The sequence below is a fragment of the Oncorhynchus masou genome, chromosome 19 (genome assembly GCF_036934945.1).
Source record: "Oncorhynchus masou masou isolate Uvic2021 chromosome 19, UVic_Omas_1.1, whole genome shotgun sequence".
NCBI lineage: Eukaryota > Metazoa > Chordata > Actinopteri > Salmoniformes > Salmonidae > Oncorhynchus > Oncorhynchus masou.
The window spans coordinates 14,471,478-14,491,782 of record NC_088230.1 but is presented as its reverse complement, the minus strand read 5'-3'; the positions used below and the strand labels follow the sequence as shown (position 1 = coordinate 14,491,782).

The 20,305-nt window shown below is 41.9% G+C and overlaps 1 protein-coding gene across 5 annotated transcripts in view; it reads right to left on the bottom strand.

Annotated features, from left to right (window-relative positions):
- Positions 1-20,305, bottom strand: part of ppp4r4 (protein phosphatase 4, regulatory subunit 4) — a 130,244-nt gene that overhangs the window by 65,556 nt on the left and 44,383 nt on the right. For all 5 annotated transcript variants that reach the window (XM_064925036.1, XM_064925039.1, XM_064925038.1 and 2 more), the window contains 3 exons: positions 4,886-4,988; positions 4,500-4,647; positions 652-725 (listed from right to left, as the gene is read on the bottom strand). In XM_064925036.1, the coding sequence (XP_064781108.1) occupies positions 652-725; positions 4,500-4,647; positions 4,886-4,988 (325 nt within the window). The remainder of the gene's footprint in view (positions 1-651; positions 726-4,499; positions 4,648-4,885; positions 4,989-20,305) is intronic.

Here is a 20,305-nt window from a genome sequence, read left to right as displayed (position 1 = left end):
GCTTCAGTGATTTTTGCAATTCGTTCCAGTCATTGACTGCAGAGAACTGGAAGGAAAGGCAGCCAAAGAAAGTGTTGGCTTTGGGGATGACCAGTGAGCTGAGATAAGGCGGGGCTTGACCTAGCAAAGACTTATAGATGACCTGGAGCCAGTGGGTTTGGCGACGAATATGTAGTGAGGGCCAGCCAACGAGAGCATACAGGTCGCAGTGGTGGGTAGTGTATGGGGCTTTGGTGGCAAAATGGATGCCACTGTGATAGACTACATCCAGTTTGCTGAGTAGAGTATTGGAGGATATTTTGTAAATGATATCGCCGAAGTCAAGGATCGGTAGGATAGTCAGTTTTACGAGGGTATGTTTGGCAGAATGACTGAAGGAGACTTTGATGCGAAATAGTAAGCTGATTCTAGATTTAATTTTGAATTGGAGATGCTTAATGTGAATCTGGAAAGAAAGTTTACAGTCTAACCAGACACCTAGCTATTTGTAGTTGTCCACATATTCTAAGTCAGAAGCTTTCAGAGTAGTGATGCTAGTCATGCATTTTGTTTTACTAGCATTTAAAAGCAGTTGGAGGCCACGGAAGGAGACAGGAGCTTGTATGTGTTACGTTAATGTGTTAGCTAGTGTACATTTCAGGTTGTTGTTACCTCCTGTCTGATGGTTTCCTTTGGTAAAGCATCGATTGCAGACAGCAAAGTTTCCAGCCATGCGTTGCTCACCACTGTCGAAGAGAAACAGAGAAAAAGTGACATTTTAAAAACACTAAAAATTGCTACCAATGTTTAATAATGATTCCAGGGCCTTTGAAGTTTCGAAATGGAACATCCCTGTGCCAAAGAGTATGATGCCCTGCCAACCTACAGCCCACCAGTGACGGTAAGTCACAACGGTTAAGCTCTGTCACGAATTCAAACTGCTGCATTCACTCCCTCGCTCACACTGTGGGCGAAATGCCAGGCAGACACTAGCTACATTCAACAGATCTGTGAGAAGAAGCTTTCATCGACTGTAATCCTGGAACAGTAGGATGCTGAATTGAAAACCTGAGTGAGCAACAGGCTTGTTCCTCTCGTGCCAACAATGGCTAAAGATTGATTCCTGCCAAGTAAGGTGCCACATGTATTGTACACAAGCTTAAAGCATGCTATTTGAGACTTTTGAAGGGATGTTACTTAACGTTCAACCTAAAGTTAAATTTGAGCTAGGACAGGAATACTGCAAAGCTGAAAGCGGGGCTGTGTAAGTCTAGCTGTGTCCAACTCGCCCGGTTGTTACTATACAACCCACAAGTCTCTGCAATGTCATTTTGGACAGGATTAATTTGCCACTGGAAGACATTACACAAATAAAAAATACCCAGCTTTATGTCCTGCCAAAACATGACATTGTTTACATTCAGGGTCCAATTGAGCCAGTTGGCCAAAAATCTACTGTCCTGAACAGAATTTCAACGGGCCTGGACATGGTGTAGTTTTAAATGCATTGGTGTTATGCAGGACCTATAGATTGGCATGCTTCTTTCTATATTCAGCAATTAATAGGCTACATTTGGTTATTATGATACCGCTTAGATGTTAAGTCCCCTATTTAGGGGGTTTTGAGTGGTTCTGGACTGGTTTGGATGTACAAAGCGCTCTGTGAACATCGTAGGGTCATGTGTCTTATAGTGCAAGAAAGCCCCATCTCTCTGCTCCCACTCTCCCCGTGGGGATGACTTGAAGAGTCAGATATCAGACCTCACATTTGCATAGGGACGTGTCACATTTCCGGGCCTATCCAGATAAAGGAACGATTCCCTGTGTCTGCGAAACTTACAGCTTCGCTTGCAATAGTGCATAATAAACGGGAGAATCTAGCGGATGCAACAATACTAGTTTAATCTCGCTGTGATATTCTCAGCAGCAATTAGAGCTCTCAGCGCAAGTAAATAAAGTAATAGAATTGAACAAGACCACTTTCTCTTGGTCACAGATGGACAAAACCACTTTGTGCTTAAAGCTGAAGTAACGAGTCTGCACGCATTTAAACGGTGTCTGTGCTGCTCAGTGGACGTTTAGGAGAAAAATTCTCTGTCTGCAGTTATTTTAAATAGTGCCAATATTGTACTAAATATGACCATATTTATTCCACACATATATAAGATATCACATTTCGTATAAGTCATTTATAATTCCGTTGTTACTACATTTAGAAAGGATTTCAGTAATTTCAAGACTTTTGTTGAATAGGAAAAAAAATATATGATTCTTCATATTTTCCTACTATTTGTACTACATTAAGTTCTTGAGCTTCAGCAATTTATATACATATATTTTTACCAGAAAGGTGAGCTCCAGACCTTTCAAAAACTATGCAAATTTAGCAGTTAGTGTTTATGGCCACCTCCATGAAAAATGTTTACGTTTGGGTATGTCTATTTAGGTGGAAATCCATGCATTGTCTGATATTTTTTGTAGTTGTATTTTTTTATATTTCCATTTTAAATTATTATTATTTATTTTTGTACCCCAATTTCGAGGTACGCCAATTGGTAGTTATAGTGTCCCATCGCTGCAACTCCAATACGGACTCGGGAGAGGCGAAGGTCGAGAGCCTTGCGTCCTCCGAAACATGACCCCACCAAGCTGCACTGCTTCTTGACACAATGCCCGCGGAAGCCAGCTGCACCAATGTGTCAGAAGAAACACCGTGCACCTGGTGACCATGTCAGCGTGCATGAGCCCGGCCTGCCACAGAAGTCATTAGAGCGCGATGAGACAAGTACATCCCGGGCAATCAAACTCTCACCTAACCCGGACGACGCTGGGCAAATTGTGCACCACCTCATGGGTCTCCAGATCCAGGCCGGCTGCGACACAGCCTGGAATTGAACCAGGATCTGTAGTGACACAGCTAGCACTGTGATGCAGTGCCTTAGACTGCTGCGCCACTCGGGAGGCCTGTGCATCGTGTTATTTTAACCAATTATGCATACAGTTGAAGTCGGAAGTTTACATACACCTTAACCAAATACGTTTAAACTCAGTTTCTCACAATTCCTGACATTTAATCCTAGTAAAAATTCCCTGTCTTAGGTCAGTTAGGACCACCACTTTATTTTAAGAATGTGAAATGTCAGAATAATAGTAGAGACAATGATTTATTTCACTCAATTAGTATTTGGTAGCATTGCCTTTGAATGGTTTAACTTGGGTCAAATGTTTTGTGTAGCCTTCCACAGGCTTCCCACAATAAATTGGGTACATTTTGGCCCATTCCTCCTGAGAGAGCTGGTGTAACTGAGTCAGGTATGTGCTCACACACACACTTCTTCAGTTCTGCCCACAAATTGTCTATAAGATTGAGGTCAGGGCTTTGTGATGGCCACTCCAATACCTTGACTTTGTTGTCCTTAAGCCATTTTTCCACAACTTTGAAAGTATGCTTGGGGTCATTGTCCATTTGGAAGACCCATTTGCAACCAAGCTTTTAACATCCTGACTGATGTCTTGATGTTCCTTCAATATATCCACATAATTTTCCTGCCTCATGATGCCGACTATTTTGTGGAGTGCACCAGTTCCTCCTGGAGTAAAGCACCCCAACAACGTGATGCTGCCACCCCCGTGCTTCACGGTTGAGATGGTGTTCTTCAGCTTGCAAGCCTCCCCCTTTTTCCTCCAAACATAACGATGGTCATTATGGCCAAACAGTTCTATTTTTGTTTCATCAGACCAGAGGACATTTCTCCAAAAAGTACAAACTATTTCGTAAACCCAGTCCAGTTCAAAGTGAATGGCACAGATCCATATATGGCAATGGCTATTTGCATATAGACCTACTGCAGCTCTGATTGGTTATGGCGCACCAGGTCTGAGCGTGCCTGTCAATGCAATAGAATCCCACTCCAATGCCCTCTGCCTACAAATCTGTTGCACAGTTAGTTTTGCATTCCAAGTTTTGCATAGTTAATTCTGTTTCAGAATGTTACATTGAAAGTGGCTAATATTGCGTTGATTAGATCACAATTCCCACAGTAGAACAAAACGTTGATAGTGTTAACTAAAGGGGAAAACTCTAGAAAGTTGAGGGAAAATCTCATGCTTCTCTGCGCGGGCTGACATTTCCTCTGTGTGGCAGTCAGATGGGAGAGGGACCATTGGTTGTATCATTTGACTTCTCGCTATAGTGGATTTTCTGTTGTTGCGTTTTGTCTTTTTTGGGGGGGGATTGGCCAATAGGGGAGATGCCATTGTATATCACAATGTTTTATGGGTGCATAATCACGATAGGACAAAGGCTGACATAGCCAAACCTTACTGCCTTGGTTTTTGTCAAATCAGTCTGGTTTGGCACAAGTTATTTGCTTACTAAAGCCATGCTAATGACACGTTGAAGACAACTTTAACTTCCTGCCATGATCTTGTCGAATCAGTTGTGGTAGCCTGTCATAAGTTATTATCATCACGACTTCTTATGACATCTCTTATGTTATGCTTATAAGAACCATGCTGACCTGTGTCCCGGTGGTCCAGGTTAAGTAAAACGATCTGTAGGATGGAGTGGGTGTGCGTCTGGATGAGGACAATGTCATCCTGGAGCAAGGTCAGGAAGGAGCCTGCCGCCGCTAGCTGCATGTCTGCCCCGGCTACGTGCAGTACTTCCTGTGTCAGAGGGCGAGAGGGGGTTAGAAGTGGGGAAGGGTTAGGAATTAAGAGATTAATTGACCATTTGTTACTATGGACATGTAGTCACAAGACACATCAAAAAGGAATAATTATAATTTCATGGACATTTGTTATTAGTTAATGTTTCTATTCAGTCATAAAATTTCAGTTTTACAACAGTACAGTGGTTAATATGAATATTATGTTTTAGAGTAGAACAGATTAATTGGCCCACCCGAACTTTTGGCACTACCCGTCGGAAGGTCTCTGCTGGATTTTGACGCACCAGGTTTGGCAGGTTGATGATTACACTGGCTCTCTGGACATCCTGACCTGAGCTGGAGAAAGACAACCAAAGAACAGAGCACAGCTATAGCAAGCATGTTACATTTCTTGTAAGAATTGGGGGTGAATGCAACCATACAGTACACAAACAGTGTTCATCAATTCATACTTTGCTAACACACATACACACACACTGACACATACATACACCCACCATATACGATGCTGCTACTTTTTACTCTTATTATTATCTATCCTGATGCCTAGACACTTAACCCCTGCCTACATGTAGGTATGCCAGCAGCATACAACTTTACAGCTAGCAGCATACAACCCTGCAGCCCACTGCTGGTTTAGCAGCATACCACCCTGCTGCACACTGCTGGCGTAGCTCTGAAGCTAAGTAGGGTTGGTCCCTGGATGGGAGACCAGATGCTGCTGGAAGTGGTGTTGGAGAGCCAGTATGAGGCACTCTTTCCTCTGGTCAAAGAAAAAAATATCCCAGGGCAGTAGGATGGTATGTCCTGACACTCTGTGGTTACTAAATATCCCATGGTACCGATCTTAAGAGTAGGGGTGTTAACCCTGCAGTCCTGGTTAAATTCCTGATCTGGCCCTCATGGCCACCTAATCATCCCCAGCATCCAATTGTCTCATTAATCTCCCCTGTAACTATTCCCCCGGTTGTTGCTTTAAATGAGAATTTGTTCTCAGTCAAATTACCAGGTAAAATAAGAATTAAATAAACAAGTTCATATCTACGTATATGGTATTGGTAATCATTGTATATAGCTTCATTCTTGTGTTTTATTTCTCGTGTTCTTTTTCTTATCTAACGCTGCATCGTTGGGAAAGAGCTTGTAAGTAAGCATTTCACTGTAAGCTCTACACCTGTTGTATTGGGCACGTGATGAATACAATTTGATTTGATTGGCAGTCAATTCATTTCATGTCCAGTCAATACAGGAAGTGAACTGAAATTCAAATAGTAATCAATAAAAAAGCTTAAATTAGGGTTGCAACATTCTGTCCACTTTCCCCAAATTCCGGTCACTTTTTGGGAAACCTGGGAACTTTCTGGATTTGCAACCCTAGCTTTGATGCTGTCCACCTAGAAAACAATTGTATTGATAAGGTATTAGTTTATGTTAGTATTATTTTATTATATATTATTAGCTTAGTTTATTTTTCATAATCAGAGCTAAACTTGGGACTCTTTTGTTAGGTGTGGAAGATGGCACCACCAAAGCGACACACTGCTGACCATTTATATCATACGTAGAGTTTTATTTTTCAGCGGGACAATGACACAAATGCTAATGCCAAAGACACACCAAGGTGATTAGTGTTCCTGTGTGGTCCAGTCCCTGTCCCGACTTAAATGTGCTTGATGATTAGACACAAGCTTTGAATATTGTTGTTCATCAATGATTCCCAACCGCATTAACTGAGCTTGAGCAATTTTGACAAAAACAATGCCTTCAGTAAGTATTCATACCCCTTGATGTATTCCACACTGTGTTGTTACAGCCTGAATTCAAAATGGATTTTAAAAATATATATTCTCATCCATCTACACACAATACCTCATAATAACATAGTGAATACTTGATTTTAGAAATTTGTGCAAATTTATTGAAAATGACATAGAATCACCTTCGGCTGCGATTACAGCTGTGAGTCTTTCTGAGTAAGTATCTAAGAGCTTTGAACACCTGAAATGTACAATATTTGCACATTATTCTTTTTTTAATTCTTCAAGCTCTGTCAAGTTGGTTGTTGATCATTGCTAGAACGCCATTTTCAAGTCTTGCCATAAATTTGCAAGCTGATTTAAGTCAAAACTGTAACTAGGCCACTCAGGAATATTCAATGTGGTCTTGTTAAGCAATTCCAGTGTAGATTTGGCCTTTGTTTTAGGTTATTGTCCCTCTGAAAGGTGAATTTGTCTCCCAGTGTCTGTTGGAAAGCCGACTGAACCAGGTTTTCCTCTAGTATTTGCCTGTGCTTAGCTCTATTTAGTTATTTTTTTATCCTAAAACACTCCGTAGTCTTTGCCAATGACAAACATACCCATAACAACATGCACTTGTGATACATTTAGAAAAATGTTCTATAATTTTATTTCACTTTGAAGATGTGGGGTCGGTTGTGTAGATCTGCAGAAAGAAAATCTAATTTAATCTTGTTTTAGATTTACTTTTAAGGCAGCAAAAATGTGTAGAACAGTGCAAGGAGTGTGTAGACTCACTAGGCACCGTATATTTGCTTTAAATGTTCAAATGTTCTTCAAAGTCACTAGGTGAAGTTGCAGAGTTGCTTTGATGTGATGGCATTGTTGTTTAGATGTTTTCTTCCCATTAATTAGGCTATTTTCTGATTAACCATATTGTCTATCCACTAGAAATATAGATCTTGGATCAGGCTAATGAGACCATGAGGCTACAAGAGATTGGATTCAACTCACACACCACCAGTGAGCTGATCGATTTCAAGCTCATTGATCCTGTTAGCTCGGGGAGAACCGGGACGAAAGTAACACGGGGCAAAAGTAACTAGCCAATTGTCTCAGATAACACAGAAGCTAACATGTTGTAGTGAAGCCAGCACGTTCCTAATGCGGAGGACAACCTTCCTGCAAAAAAAACAGCAGAGTCTGACTATGTTTCGCCGAGTTCTGTGAGCGAAACAGGAGGAAAGCAGCATCTAAAATGCCTAATTTAACATTGGAGGGGGAAGTTTTTATAACTATGTCTCCAGAAGATTGCTTACAAGCAAGAGCGAGCAGTTGTAAAAAAAAAGGATATATTGCCTGGGCTACTGGGGGAGGTTGAGGCCTTAAAAACAGGAATTTATTACAGTAATAAAATTATGGAAGAAATATGAGCATAAAATAAGATATTGAAAACTACCATGAACTCCCTTAAAGACACCACAGAGAGGCTACAGTATTATAATAAAACAATGAAATCCTAATTACTTGATCTAAAGTGCAGACGTATGAAAAAAAATATTGTTATAATGGGAATAAAGGAGGATGAAAACTATCAGTCAACAGAGGAAAAAAATCAGTGTTCATGAAACGTAATCTCAAGATGACGAAAGAACAGGTGGAAACAGTTTCAGTGGCAGAGGAGAGGGAAGGCCCCGCCCGATCGTAGCTATGCTAACCCACTACAAAATGAAAATTGCCTTGTTACAACAGGGTAGGGATTTGAAGAACACCCCATTCTCTATTAATGAACAATTTCCTCATGAAATAGTGGAGAGACAACGTGCCCTGTACTCCACTTTCAAAAGGCTCTGAGCAGAGAAGAATAATGTTTGTCTAGTGGTGGATAAATTATAGGTAAACAACCAAATGTTCAAGGACTAGTAGATTACAACTTGGCTGTGAGTGATAGCTACCTCCTATTGAAGTAGTCCCCGATACATATTTTCACCGCATTACAATGTACAAATATAGATTCATTTGTTTTTTACAAAAACATTTTATTTGTATTTTTTTGGCATGAACAATAAAAAAAAATCTTTTTAAATAATTATTATTTTTTAAATATTCATGCCGTATGGAACCGTGGACTATGTGGACTTAACAGGGTTGGACTTAACTTAACAGGGTTGGACTTATTTTAGTTTAATTGAACTTGGGTATCATTATGGTAAGTGGGAAAATTAGTAAAGCAAGTTATAATTGTAATGGCTTTGCAGATCAAAAAAAAGGACTATACATTTTTACATGGCTAAAAGAGAAAGAATATATCTATTGTTTACAGGAAACTCATTCTACAAATATAGATGAGGTTGGGAGGAAAGAGGGAAAAATATATTTTTGTCATGGGCAAAGAAACTCAAAACGAGTGATTATACTAATTAATACAAATTTTGATCCGATAGTGCAAACTGATCAGCAAGGAAGGTGAATTATTTTAAATACGCTATTGAACCAAAAACAGATTTGGCTAATTAATCTATATGGGCCAAATAAGGATGATCCACACTTGTTCGAAACTATATATAATAATCTATTGAGCTCACAAGCAATGGAAGAATCTATTATTATGGTGGGAGATTATAATACGATTTTAAGTACCTCAATGGACCGGGAAGGAAATCACTCTACAAACTATCACCCTCAAGCACTTAAGGAGATCACAAAGATCATGGATACATTAAAACTAGTGGATATATGGAGGTTGAAAAACCCTGACCTAGTGAGATATACATGGAGGAGGTTTAATCAAGCTAGCCGTCTTCATTACTTCCTGGTGTCGTTCTTGCTGGCATCAAAAATTAAAACAAGTATTAATAGGAGATTGAATGCAATCGCACCACCATCTAATTGGCCTCCATATAACTCTTACAGAATTTCCACGTGGACGGGGATATTGGACATTTAATCAAAGCCTATTAGATGACAAGTTGTTCTTAACTAAGACAAAGAAATTCATAAATTACTTTTTTTGTACAACATAGGTACAGCAGATCCCTTATTGTATGGGACACTTTTAAATGTACTTTTAGAGGGCATTCAATACAATACTCATCATTAAAACAAAAGCAGTTTAGGTCAAGAGAGATTAGAATAATAAAGGAAATAGAGGAAGCTACAGCGCAGGCAGATGATGATGGAAACTGTACTATAGAGGCACAAAATAGGTTAGAGGAAAAACAAATTGGAGGTACTCATTCAAAAATTATCAAGTGTAATGTATTACAAAAATAAAGCGAATTGGATGGAAAATTGTGAAAATTGAATCTTCAACATAGAAATTCTACCAAAAGAATTTACAGAAACTCATTACAAATGGAGTTACCCAGGAAGCAAAATATTTTAAGCACGTTTTCTTTCCAGTCTCCTCCATTTCCACTGAATGATGTTAACGGTAAGGATTTCCTTACAAGTAATAATGTAAAATTAACAAATTTACAGAAAGACCTGTGTGAACGCCAACTTACAGAAAGGGGAATTTTGAGGGAATAAAATATTTTCAGTCTGGAAAACACCAGGGCTTGACGGCATACCAGTAGAAGTATATCAGACCTTTTTTGATGTAATCAAAGATTCATTATTAGCATGTTTTAATTACTCTTATACAAATGGTAGACTTTCAAGTACTCAACAAGGTCTGATTTCATTACTACTAAAACAGGACACAGGTGGTAAGAATAAAGATCCAGTCCATTTAAAAAAAAAACTGGAGGCCTCTAACACTTCAATGTTGCGACGTGAAAATCCTGGCAAAATGCATTGCACTTAGAAGCAAAGAGGCACTGAGATTTTAGTTAGGCCTTGAAATACATCCACAGGTACACCTCCAATTGACTCAAATTATGTCAATTAGCCTATCAGAAGCTTCTAAAGCCAAGACATCATTTTCTGGACTTTTCCAAGCTGTTTAAAGGCACAGTCAACTTTGTGTATGTAAACTTCTGACCCACTGGATTTGTGATACAGTGAATTATAAGTGAAATAATCTGTCTGTAAACAATTGTTGGAAAAATCACTTGTGTCATGCACAAAGTAGATGTCCTAAACGACTACCTGGAAGAAAACAAAAACTACTGTTCTTGCTGACAAGCAAACTAAATAACCAACAATGGGTACCATAAGTATTCACCCACCTTGGATTTCACATTTTACAAAGTGGTATTGAATGAATTTAACATATATTTTTGTCATTGATCTACACAAATTACTCGGTAATGACAAAGTGGAAGAAAAATTATATATCTTTTTTAAATACATGAAAAATAAAACACAAATATACCTGGATTAGATTAGTATTCTCCCCCGAGTCAGTATATGTTAGAAACACCTTTGGCAACGATTGCAGCTTAAAGTTTTATTAGGCAAGTCTCTGCACACCTGAATTGTGCAATATTTGCCCATTATTCTTTTCAAAATTATTCTAGCTCTGTCAAGGTGTTGGGGATCATGTCTAGACAGTCTTGCCAAAGTCAAAACTGTAACTTGGCCACTCAGGGACATTAACTGTCTTTTTTTTAACCAACTAGTGTAGATTTTGCCTTGTGTTACAGGTTATGCTGAAAGATAAATTCCTCTCCCAGTGTTATGTGTAAAGCAGACTGAAGGCTAATCTGAAAACAAGACTCCCTAAAATGTATCGGTATATCGATTGCGCCACCAGGGCTGGCAAAACCTTGGATCACTGTTATTCTAACTTCCGCGACGCATATAAGGCCCTGCCCCGCCCCCATTTCGGAAAAGCTGACCACGACTCCATTTTGCTGATCCCTGCCTACAGACAGAAACTGAAACAAGAAGCTCCCACGCTGAGGTCTGTCCAACGCTGGTCCGACCAAGCTGATTCCACACTCCAAGACTGCTTCCATCACATGGACTGGGACATGTTTCGTATTGCGTCAGGCAACAACATTGACGAATACGCTGATTGGGTGTGCGAGTTCATTAGAACGTGCGTTGAAGATGTCGTTCCCATAGCAACGATTAAAACATTCCCTAACCAGAAACCGTGGATTGATGGCAGCATTCGCGTGAAACTGAAAGCACAAACCACTGCTTTTAATCAGGTCAAGGTGTCTGGTAATATGACTGAATACAAACAGTGCAGCTATTCCCTCCGTAAGGCTATCAAACAAGCTAAGCGTCAGTATAGAGAAAAAGTAGAATCTCAATTAAACGGCTCAGACACGAGGTATGTGGCAGGGTCTACAGTCAATCACGGACTATAAGAATAAATCCAGATGTCTTGCTCCCAGGCAGACTAAATAACTTTTTTGCCCGCTTTGAGGACAATACAGTGCCACTGACATGGCCTGCAACGGAAACATGCGGTCTCTCCTTCACTGCAGCCGAGGTGAGTAAAACATTTAAACGTGTTAACCCTCGCAAGGCTGCAGGCCCAGACGGCATCCCCAGCCGCGCCCTCAGAGCATGCGCAGACCAGCTGGCTGGTGTGTTTACGGACATATTAAATCAATCCCTATACCAGTCTGCTGTTCCCACATGCTTCAAGAGGGCCACCATTGTTCATGTTCCCAAGAAAGCTAAGGTAACTGAGCTAAACGACTACCGCCCCGTAGCACTCACTTCCGTCATCATGAAGTGCTTTGAGAGACTAGTCAAGGAACATATCACCTCCACCCTACCTGACACCCTAGACCCACTCCAATTTGCTTACCGCCCAAACAGACGACGCCACACTGCACCACACTGCACACTGCCCTAACCCATCTGGACAAGAGGAATACCTATGTGTGAATGCTGTTCATCGACTACAGCTCGGCATTTAACACCATAGTACCCTCCAAGCTCGTCATCAAGCTCGAGACCCTGGGTCTCGACCCCGCCCTGTGCAACTGGGTACAGGACTTCCTGACGGGCCGCCCCCAGGTGGTGAGGGTAGGCAACAACATCTCCACCCCGCTGATCCTCAACACTGGGGCCCCACAAGGGTGCGTTCTGAGCCCTCTCCTGTACTCCCTGTTCACCCACGACTGCGCGGCAACGCACGCCTCCAACTCAATCATCAAGTTTGCGGACAACACAACAGTGGTAGGCTTGATTACCAACAACGACGAGACGGCCTACAGGGAGGAGGTGAGGGCCCTCGGAGTGTGGTGTCAGGAAAATAACCTCACACTCAACGTCAACAAAACTAAGGAGATGATTGTGGACTTCAGGAAACAGCAGAGGGAACACCCCCCTATCCACATCGATGGAACAGTAGTGGAGAGGGTAGTAAGTTTTAAGTTCCTCGGCATACACATCACAGACAAACTGAATTGGTCCACTCACACAGACAGCATCGTGAATAAGGCGCAGCAGCGCCTCTTCAACCTCAGGAGGCTGAAAAAATTTGGCTTGTCACCAAAAGCACTCACAAACTTATACAGATGCACAATCGAGAGCATCCTGGCGGGCTGTATCACCGCCTGGTACGGCAACTGCTCCGCCCACAACCGTAAGGCTCTCCAGAGGGTAGTGAGGTCTGCACAATGTATCACCGGGGGCAAACTACCTGCCCTCCAGGACACCTACACCACCCGATGTTACAGGAAGGCCACAAAGATCATCAAGGACAACACCCACCTGAGCCACTGCCTGTTCACCCCGCTATCATCCAGAAGGCGAGGTCAGTATAGGTGCATCAAAGCTGGGACCGAGAGACTGAAAAACAGCTTCTATCTCAAGGCCATCAGACTGTTAAACAGCCACCACTAACATTGAGTGGCTGCTGCCAACACACTGACTCAACTCCAGCCACTTCAATAATGGGAATTGATGGGAAAGGATGTAAAATATCACTAGCCACTTTAAACAATGCTACCTAATATAATGTTTACATACACTACATTATTCATCTCATATGTATACGTATATACTGTACTCTATCATCTACTGCATCCTTATGTAATACATGTATCACTAGCCACTTTAACTATGCCACTTTGTTTACATACTCATCTCATATGTATATACTGTACTCGATACCATCTACTGTATCTTGCCTATGCTGCTCTGCACCATCACTCATTCATATCTTTATGTACATATTCTTTATTCCCTTACACTGTGTACAAGAAATTAATTTTGGAATTGTTAGTTAGATTACTTGTTGGTTAGATTACTTGTTGGTTATTACTGCATTGTCGGAACTGGAAGCACAAGCATTTTGCTACACTCGCATTAACATCTGCTAACCATGTGTATGTGACAAATAAAATTGGATTTGATTTGAGGTTTTCCTCTAGTCTAGGATGAACTCCAAAAGTATTGGGATTGTGACCATTTTCTATGACTTTTTTGTCTCTGCACTCTAGCACTTTGGATTTGAAATTATACAATGACTATGGTGTTAAAGTGCAGACTGTCACCTTTAATTTGAAGATATTATCATCCATATCGGGTGAACCGTTTAGAAATTACAGCACTTTCTGTACATAGTCCCCCCCATTTTAGGTGACCAAAAGTATTGGAATAAATTCACTTATATTTGTATTAAAGTAATCAGAAGGTTTAGTATTTTGTCCCATATTCCGAGCATGCAATCATTACATCAAGCTTGTGACTCTACAAACTTGTTGGATGCATTTGCTGTTTGTTTTGGTTGTATTTCAGATGATTTTGTGCCCAATATAAATTAATGGTAAATAATGTATTGTGTCATTTTGGAGTCACCTTTATTGTAAATAAGAATATAATATATTTCTAAACACATCTACATTAATGTGGATGCTACCATGATTACAGATAGTCCTGAATTAATCATGAATAATGATGAGTGAGAAAATTACAGATGCAAAAATATCCTACCCCCAAAACATGCTAACCTCTCACCATTACAATAACAGAGGTTAGCATTTTTGTGCTCGGTTAATAATCTATGACACTCAGGCTGCACCAATATTTAAAAAGATGCAAAAATCTTGCAGAAAATTAGTCTGTAAGTTGCTATTTGACCGACGCTTAGGGAAAACACTGCATGCACATATACACGCACACACACACCCCAATTCATGTTCGTTTATGCCAGCAGGTTCCTAAAGAGACGACTGAGCCAATAAGTCTGTAAAGCTATGTGGTTAGTTGACCATGGCCCTAACCGTCTCTATACCTTGCAAAGAATGCAACTTGCAAGTCATTGAAGCCTTACAGGGGATATTGGTTACTTTCCCCAACACTACTTTTGCCCAAACCCCATCTGTCTGTTTCCCCCCTGGGGAGCCGAAATATCTTTTCACCAGCTAACCCCAGGAGATTTCCTCTCTCTGTGCGTCAGCCTCTCTCCTTTGCTGTGTCGCTCTAAATAATATACTCTAGACAAGTATTCATTACCTTCAAGAATAGACTTTCGTCGAGTGGCCTTGTTGGCAGAGGGTTAGTTAATAACGAGGCAGGAACAGGGAACAGCCTTGCCGGCTGTCCCGGCTCCGAGCTACACTAGCAATATGAAATAGTGGATGCGTCTTGGATTGGCACGCTTATGCGCCCTGGTAAAAAGTAGTGCACTATATGGGGAATAGGGTGACATTTGGGACAGAGAGAAATGTGGTAGCGGCTGTTGAGGTTGTTGATTGTGGGGACTGTGTTGTCCAGAGCCTGGAGATTTAGTGCTGTTAATGTAGTGTTTCAAAAGGTGGAGGCTGGATAGCACTTTGCTGTACCATACGCGATCTGGGGTGGGGTGTTGGCATGAGAATGACTTAATCAATTAAAGGGCAGGAGCTGAGCGCATGGGGTAACAGGAGCTGACACCCGTAGGGCAGCGCTTTGATCTCTTCGGTGTGTTCTGGGGCCCTATAACGATACACCTGGAAGCCCTTCAGAAAGTAAAAAGACACATGCACATTTGTAATTAGGCTTGACTGCTGAATGAGCGATGCAAGGCGGACTTGGGTTACATTTGACAAATGGGGGTAGGCTTCGGGCCCTGCCCCGGCTGAATATTCTTGCAGTTATTTTAACAGAAGGGGGAAAGATTGTAAAATGGAAGACCCGTTTTGGGTTGTGTTAACCATGAATGCCTACAGTAAGTGGCATATCATCGCTAAAACAAAGACACCTCTTTTCGGACTAGTAGGCATAAGGATGCACCAACACAAAAATTCTGGGCAGATTTTTATGGCCATGATTGATCATGATCGCAGCTACAATTTTTACTGTAATTTTTTGACATTTTGTAAAAGTTACATAATGGGGGCAGAACATTTGTGGGATGTTTTTATTTTTGGGACATGAGTGGACATCACATTTGGTTTAGGCAACAATATAGGCCTAAAAAATATTGTCCCACAATATCAGCATAGAAATATAGCAATATGAAGGCCGATATATTGTGCGTCGCTAATATCGGTCACACATTTTTTGCCAGCCCCCATGAAATTCCTCAGTCCAGCTAAAGGGATCAATAGAGTGTGGCTTGGTTTTTCTAGTGGCTTTGTAATTAGAGTGTCCGCCCTGAGATCCTACAATACTTATAATACAATACTAATACTGGCCCTGCATGTAGAAAACAAATGGGGGAGGAAGAGAGAGAGATTTATTTTCCCTTTCGTACTTAAACTATTTGCACATTGTTACAACACTATACATATATAACCATAATACATTTGAAATAAAAAATGTTTTACTTTTGTGAGTGTAATGTTTACTGTTAGTTTATTTCACTTTTGTTTAGTATCATTTCCACTTGCATTGGCAATATAAACATGTTTCCCATGCCAATAAATCCCTTGAATTGAATTGAAAGCGAGAGAGAGCATGAGAGAGAATTCACAGAGCTTCTTAGTCATTGTCTCCCCACAGGTTACAATGACAGTCCACAGGCCATGAAAACATAAAATTGGAAAAACAAAGGGAAAGCTTTGCCAACACCCAACATCCATCTACATGAAGAGTCAACATAAGCACTGCAATAAACATGCTAACAAGCCAAACACTTTGTTTGAATAACTTGATCTACTAAATCAACTAATGATCCACAGATACAGTCAATGTGATTTATACATGTAAATTCAAATGTAGTCTAATGTCAATCGAGGGGTTAGTAGGTAAGCTTATTCATTTATTTTTTATTTAATTAGACAAGTTAATTAAGAACAGATTCTCATTTACAATGACGGCCTACACCGGCCAAACCCGGACGACGCTGGGCCAATTGTGCGCCGCCCTATGGTACTCCCAATCACAGCCGGTTGTGATACAGTCTGGAATCGAACCAGGGTGTCAACTTGCGTCTAGTTGTTGTAGTATTTTAATAGAGAAAAATCAATGCATGACCCTTGGTAAATTAGTAGTTTGATAGCTTTGAAGGGAACAATCTACCCTACATAAAGTATTGCACAAACCAGTCATTTACTGACATGATGGACCCATACAAACAGAGGAATATACGCAAACACAGACATGCACAACAAAACATATTACCTGTGATTGACCTATCAAATAAAGCAACAAAGTGCTACAGACCAAGGGCAGGCTCCTAATTTGACCCAGTGGAATTGAAACAAAAACCAGGTCAACAACTTGCCCATCACGTATGAACAGGAGTGGGTCCAGATATCCAAAAGAAACCCAACCCCAGAGAAGGAAGATTAAAATACTTCAGATAAAAGCCAACCTTTGGATAAACCAGATCAGTGTCGCTTTAGGTGGATGTGAAAGATGGAAGACTGCCTAAATAGGCTAGTGTCTCAAGTCATTTGGCTACAGCATTGAGCCTATGATTAAAAGGCAAGTAGCCTATTAGCAACAGCATAGGCACCCATATGACATTATCATACACACCTAATTCTTAAAATCGTCAACAAAACTGTTGAGTAGCCTTTTTGTCCTAGACTTGGCACTCCAGTACTGCTTGCTATGCGGTAGTAGAGGGAACAGTCTATGACTGGGGTGGCTGGGGTCATTGACAATTTTCCGGGCCTTCCTCTGACACCGCCTGGTGTAGAGGTCCTGGATGGCAGGCAGCTTTGTACTGGGCCGTACGCACTACCATCTGAAGTGCCTTACGGTCGGGGGCTGAGCAATTTCCGTACCAGGCAGTGATGCAACAGGTCAGGATGCTCTCGACGGTGCAGCTGTAGAACCTTTTGAGGATCTCAAGACCCATGCCAAATCTTTTTAGTTTTCTGAGGGGGAATAGGCTTTGTCGTGCCCTCTTCACGACTGTCTTGGTGTGTTTGGACCATTCTAGTGTGTTGGTGATGTGGACACCAAGGAACTTGAAGATCTCAACCTGCTCCACTATAGCCCCATCGATGAGAATTGGGACGTGCTCGGTGCTCCATTTCCTGTAGTCCACAACCATCTCCTTAGTCTTGGTTACGTTGAGGGATAGGTTGTTATTATGGCATCACCTGGTCAGGTCTCTGACCTCCTTCTTATAGGTTGTTTCGTCATTGTCGGTGATCAGGCCTACCACTGTTGTGTCGTCAGCAAATGTAATGATGGTGTTGGAGTCGTGCCTGGCCATGCAATCGTGGGTGAACAGGGAGTACAGGAGGGGACTGAGCATGCACCCCTGGGGAATTTCAGTGTTGAGGATCAGCGTGGCAGATGTGTTGCTACCTACCCTCACCACCTGGGGGCGGCCCGTCAGGAAGTCCAGGATCCAGTTGCAGAGAGAGGTGTTTAGTCCCAGGTTCCTTAGCTTAGTGATGAGCTTTGAGGGTACAATGGTGTTGAACGCTGAGCTGTCGTCAATGAATAGCATTCTCACAAAGGTGTTCCTTTTGTCCAGGTGGGAAAGGGCAGTATGGAGTGCAATAGATATTGCATCATCTGTGGATCTGTTTGGGCGGTATGCAAATTGGAGTGGGTCTAGGGTTTCTGGGATAATGGTGTTGATGTGAGACATGAGACATGAGACGGGTCTGTAGTCATTTAGGCAGGTTGCATTTGTGTTCTTGGGCACAGAGACTATGGTGGTCTGCTTGAAGCATGTTGGTATTACAGACTCAATCAGGGACATGTTGAAAATGTCAGTGAAGACACCTGCCCCGCAGCCTTGTGAATGCTGACCTGTTTAAAGGTCTTACGTTGGCTACGGAGAGTGTGATCACATAGTCGTCCGGAACAGCTGATGCTCTTATGCATGCCTCAACGTTGCTTGCCTCGAAGCGAGCATAGAAGTGATTCAGCTCGTCTGGTAGGCTCGTGTCACTGGGTAGCTCGTGGCTGTGCTTCCCTTTGTAGTCTGTAATAGTTTGCAAACCCTGCCACATCTGACGAGCGTCGGAGCCGGTGTAGTATGATTCAATCTTAGCCCTGAATTGAGGCTATGACTGTTTGATGGTTTGTCGCAGGGCATCCCGCACCTTGAAAGCGGCAGCTCTACCCTTTAGCTCAGTGCGAATGCTGCCTGTAATCCATGGCTTCTGGTTGGGGTGTGTACGTACAGTCACTGTGGGGACGATGTCTTCAATGCACTTGAGTGAAAAGCCAGTGACTGATGTGGTGTATTCCTCAATGTCATCGGAATAATCACGGAACATGTTTCCAGTCTGTGATAGCAAAACAAACCTGTAGTTTAGCATCTGCTTCATCTGACCATTTTTTTTATAAACCGAGTCACTGGTGCTTCCCGCTTTAATTTTTGCTTGTAAGCAAGAATCAGGAGGATAGAGTTGTGGTCGGATTTACCAAATGGAGGGCAAGGGAGAGCTTTGTATGTGTCTATGTGTGTGGAGTACAGGTGATCTAGAATTTTTTCCCTCTCTGGTTGCACATTTAACATGTTCATAGAGATTTGGTAGAACTGATTTAAGTTTCCCTGGATTAAAGTCTCCGGCCACTAGAAGTGCCGCCTCTGGGTGAGTGGTTTCCTCTTTGCTTATTTCCTTATACAGCTGGCTGAGTGCGGTCTTAGTGCCTGTATCTGTTTGTGGTGGTAAATAAACAGCCACGAAGAGTATAGCTGAGAACTCTCTAGGCAAGTAGTGTGGCCTGCAATGTATCATAATATACTCTACTTCAGACGAGCAAAATCTAGAGACTTCCTAAGATTTCGTGCACCAGCTGTTGTTTACAAATATGCACAGATCGCCCCCCCTTGTCTTACCGGAGTGTGCTGTTCTATCCTGCCGGTGCAGCGTGTATCCCGCTAGCTGAATATCCATGTCTTCATTCAGCCACGATTCCGTGAAGCATAGGATACTACAGTTTGATGTCCTGTTGGTAGGATATTCGTGATCGTACCTCGTCTAGTTTATTGTCCAATGACTGCACGTTGGCGAGTAATATTGACGGTAACGGCAGCTTTCCTATTTGCCTTCTGCGGGTCCGGATGAGGCATCCGGCTCTTCTTCCTCTGCGTCGCTTCCTTTTGCGAATAATTGGGATGTCTGCCCTGCGGGGTGTTTGGAGAATATCGTGTGAGTCCTGCTTGCTGTTGTTGTTGAAAAAATCTCAGTCTAATCCGAGGTGAGTGATCGCTGTCGTGATATCTAGAAGCTCTTTTCTGCCGTAAGATACAGTTGCAGAAACATTATGTACAAAATAATTTACAAATATTGCGGGGAAAAAACACATTGCACAATTGGTTAGGAGACCGTAAAGCGGCAGCCATCTCCTCCGGCGCCATTTTCCAATAGCTGTGCATATTGAGCATAAGTGCTAAAAGCTGATTGGAATGCACATGACACAGAGAGGGGAGGTTGAACGGCTAGGCCCTTTTATGACATGCTGTGTGTGTGTGTGTGTGTTGTGAGATTGACACCTCAGGTCTGGCTGAGGTTAGCGTGAGATTGTGCGCTCTCTTCGTGTCAGTCTATTGCTGCCTCAGAGGCTCGCGCTAACTCTTGGGGGCTATCACTTTTCAAAGCTCTGTCTGAATGTGATGAAGAGGAAGCTGTGCACTAAAAGGCAACAATGTGCTCACTG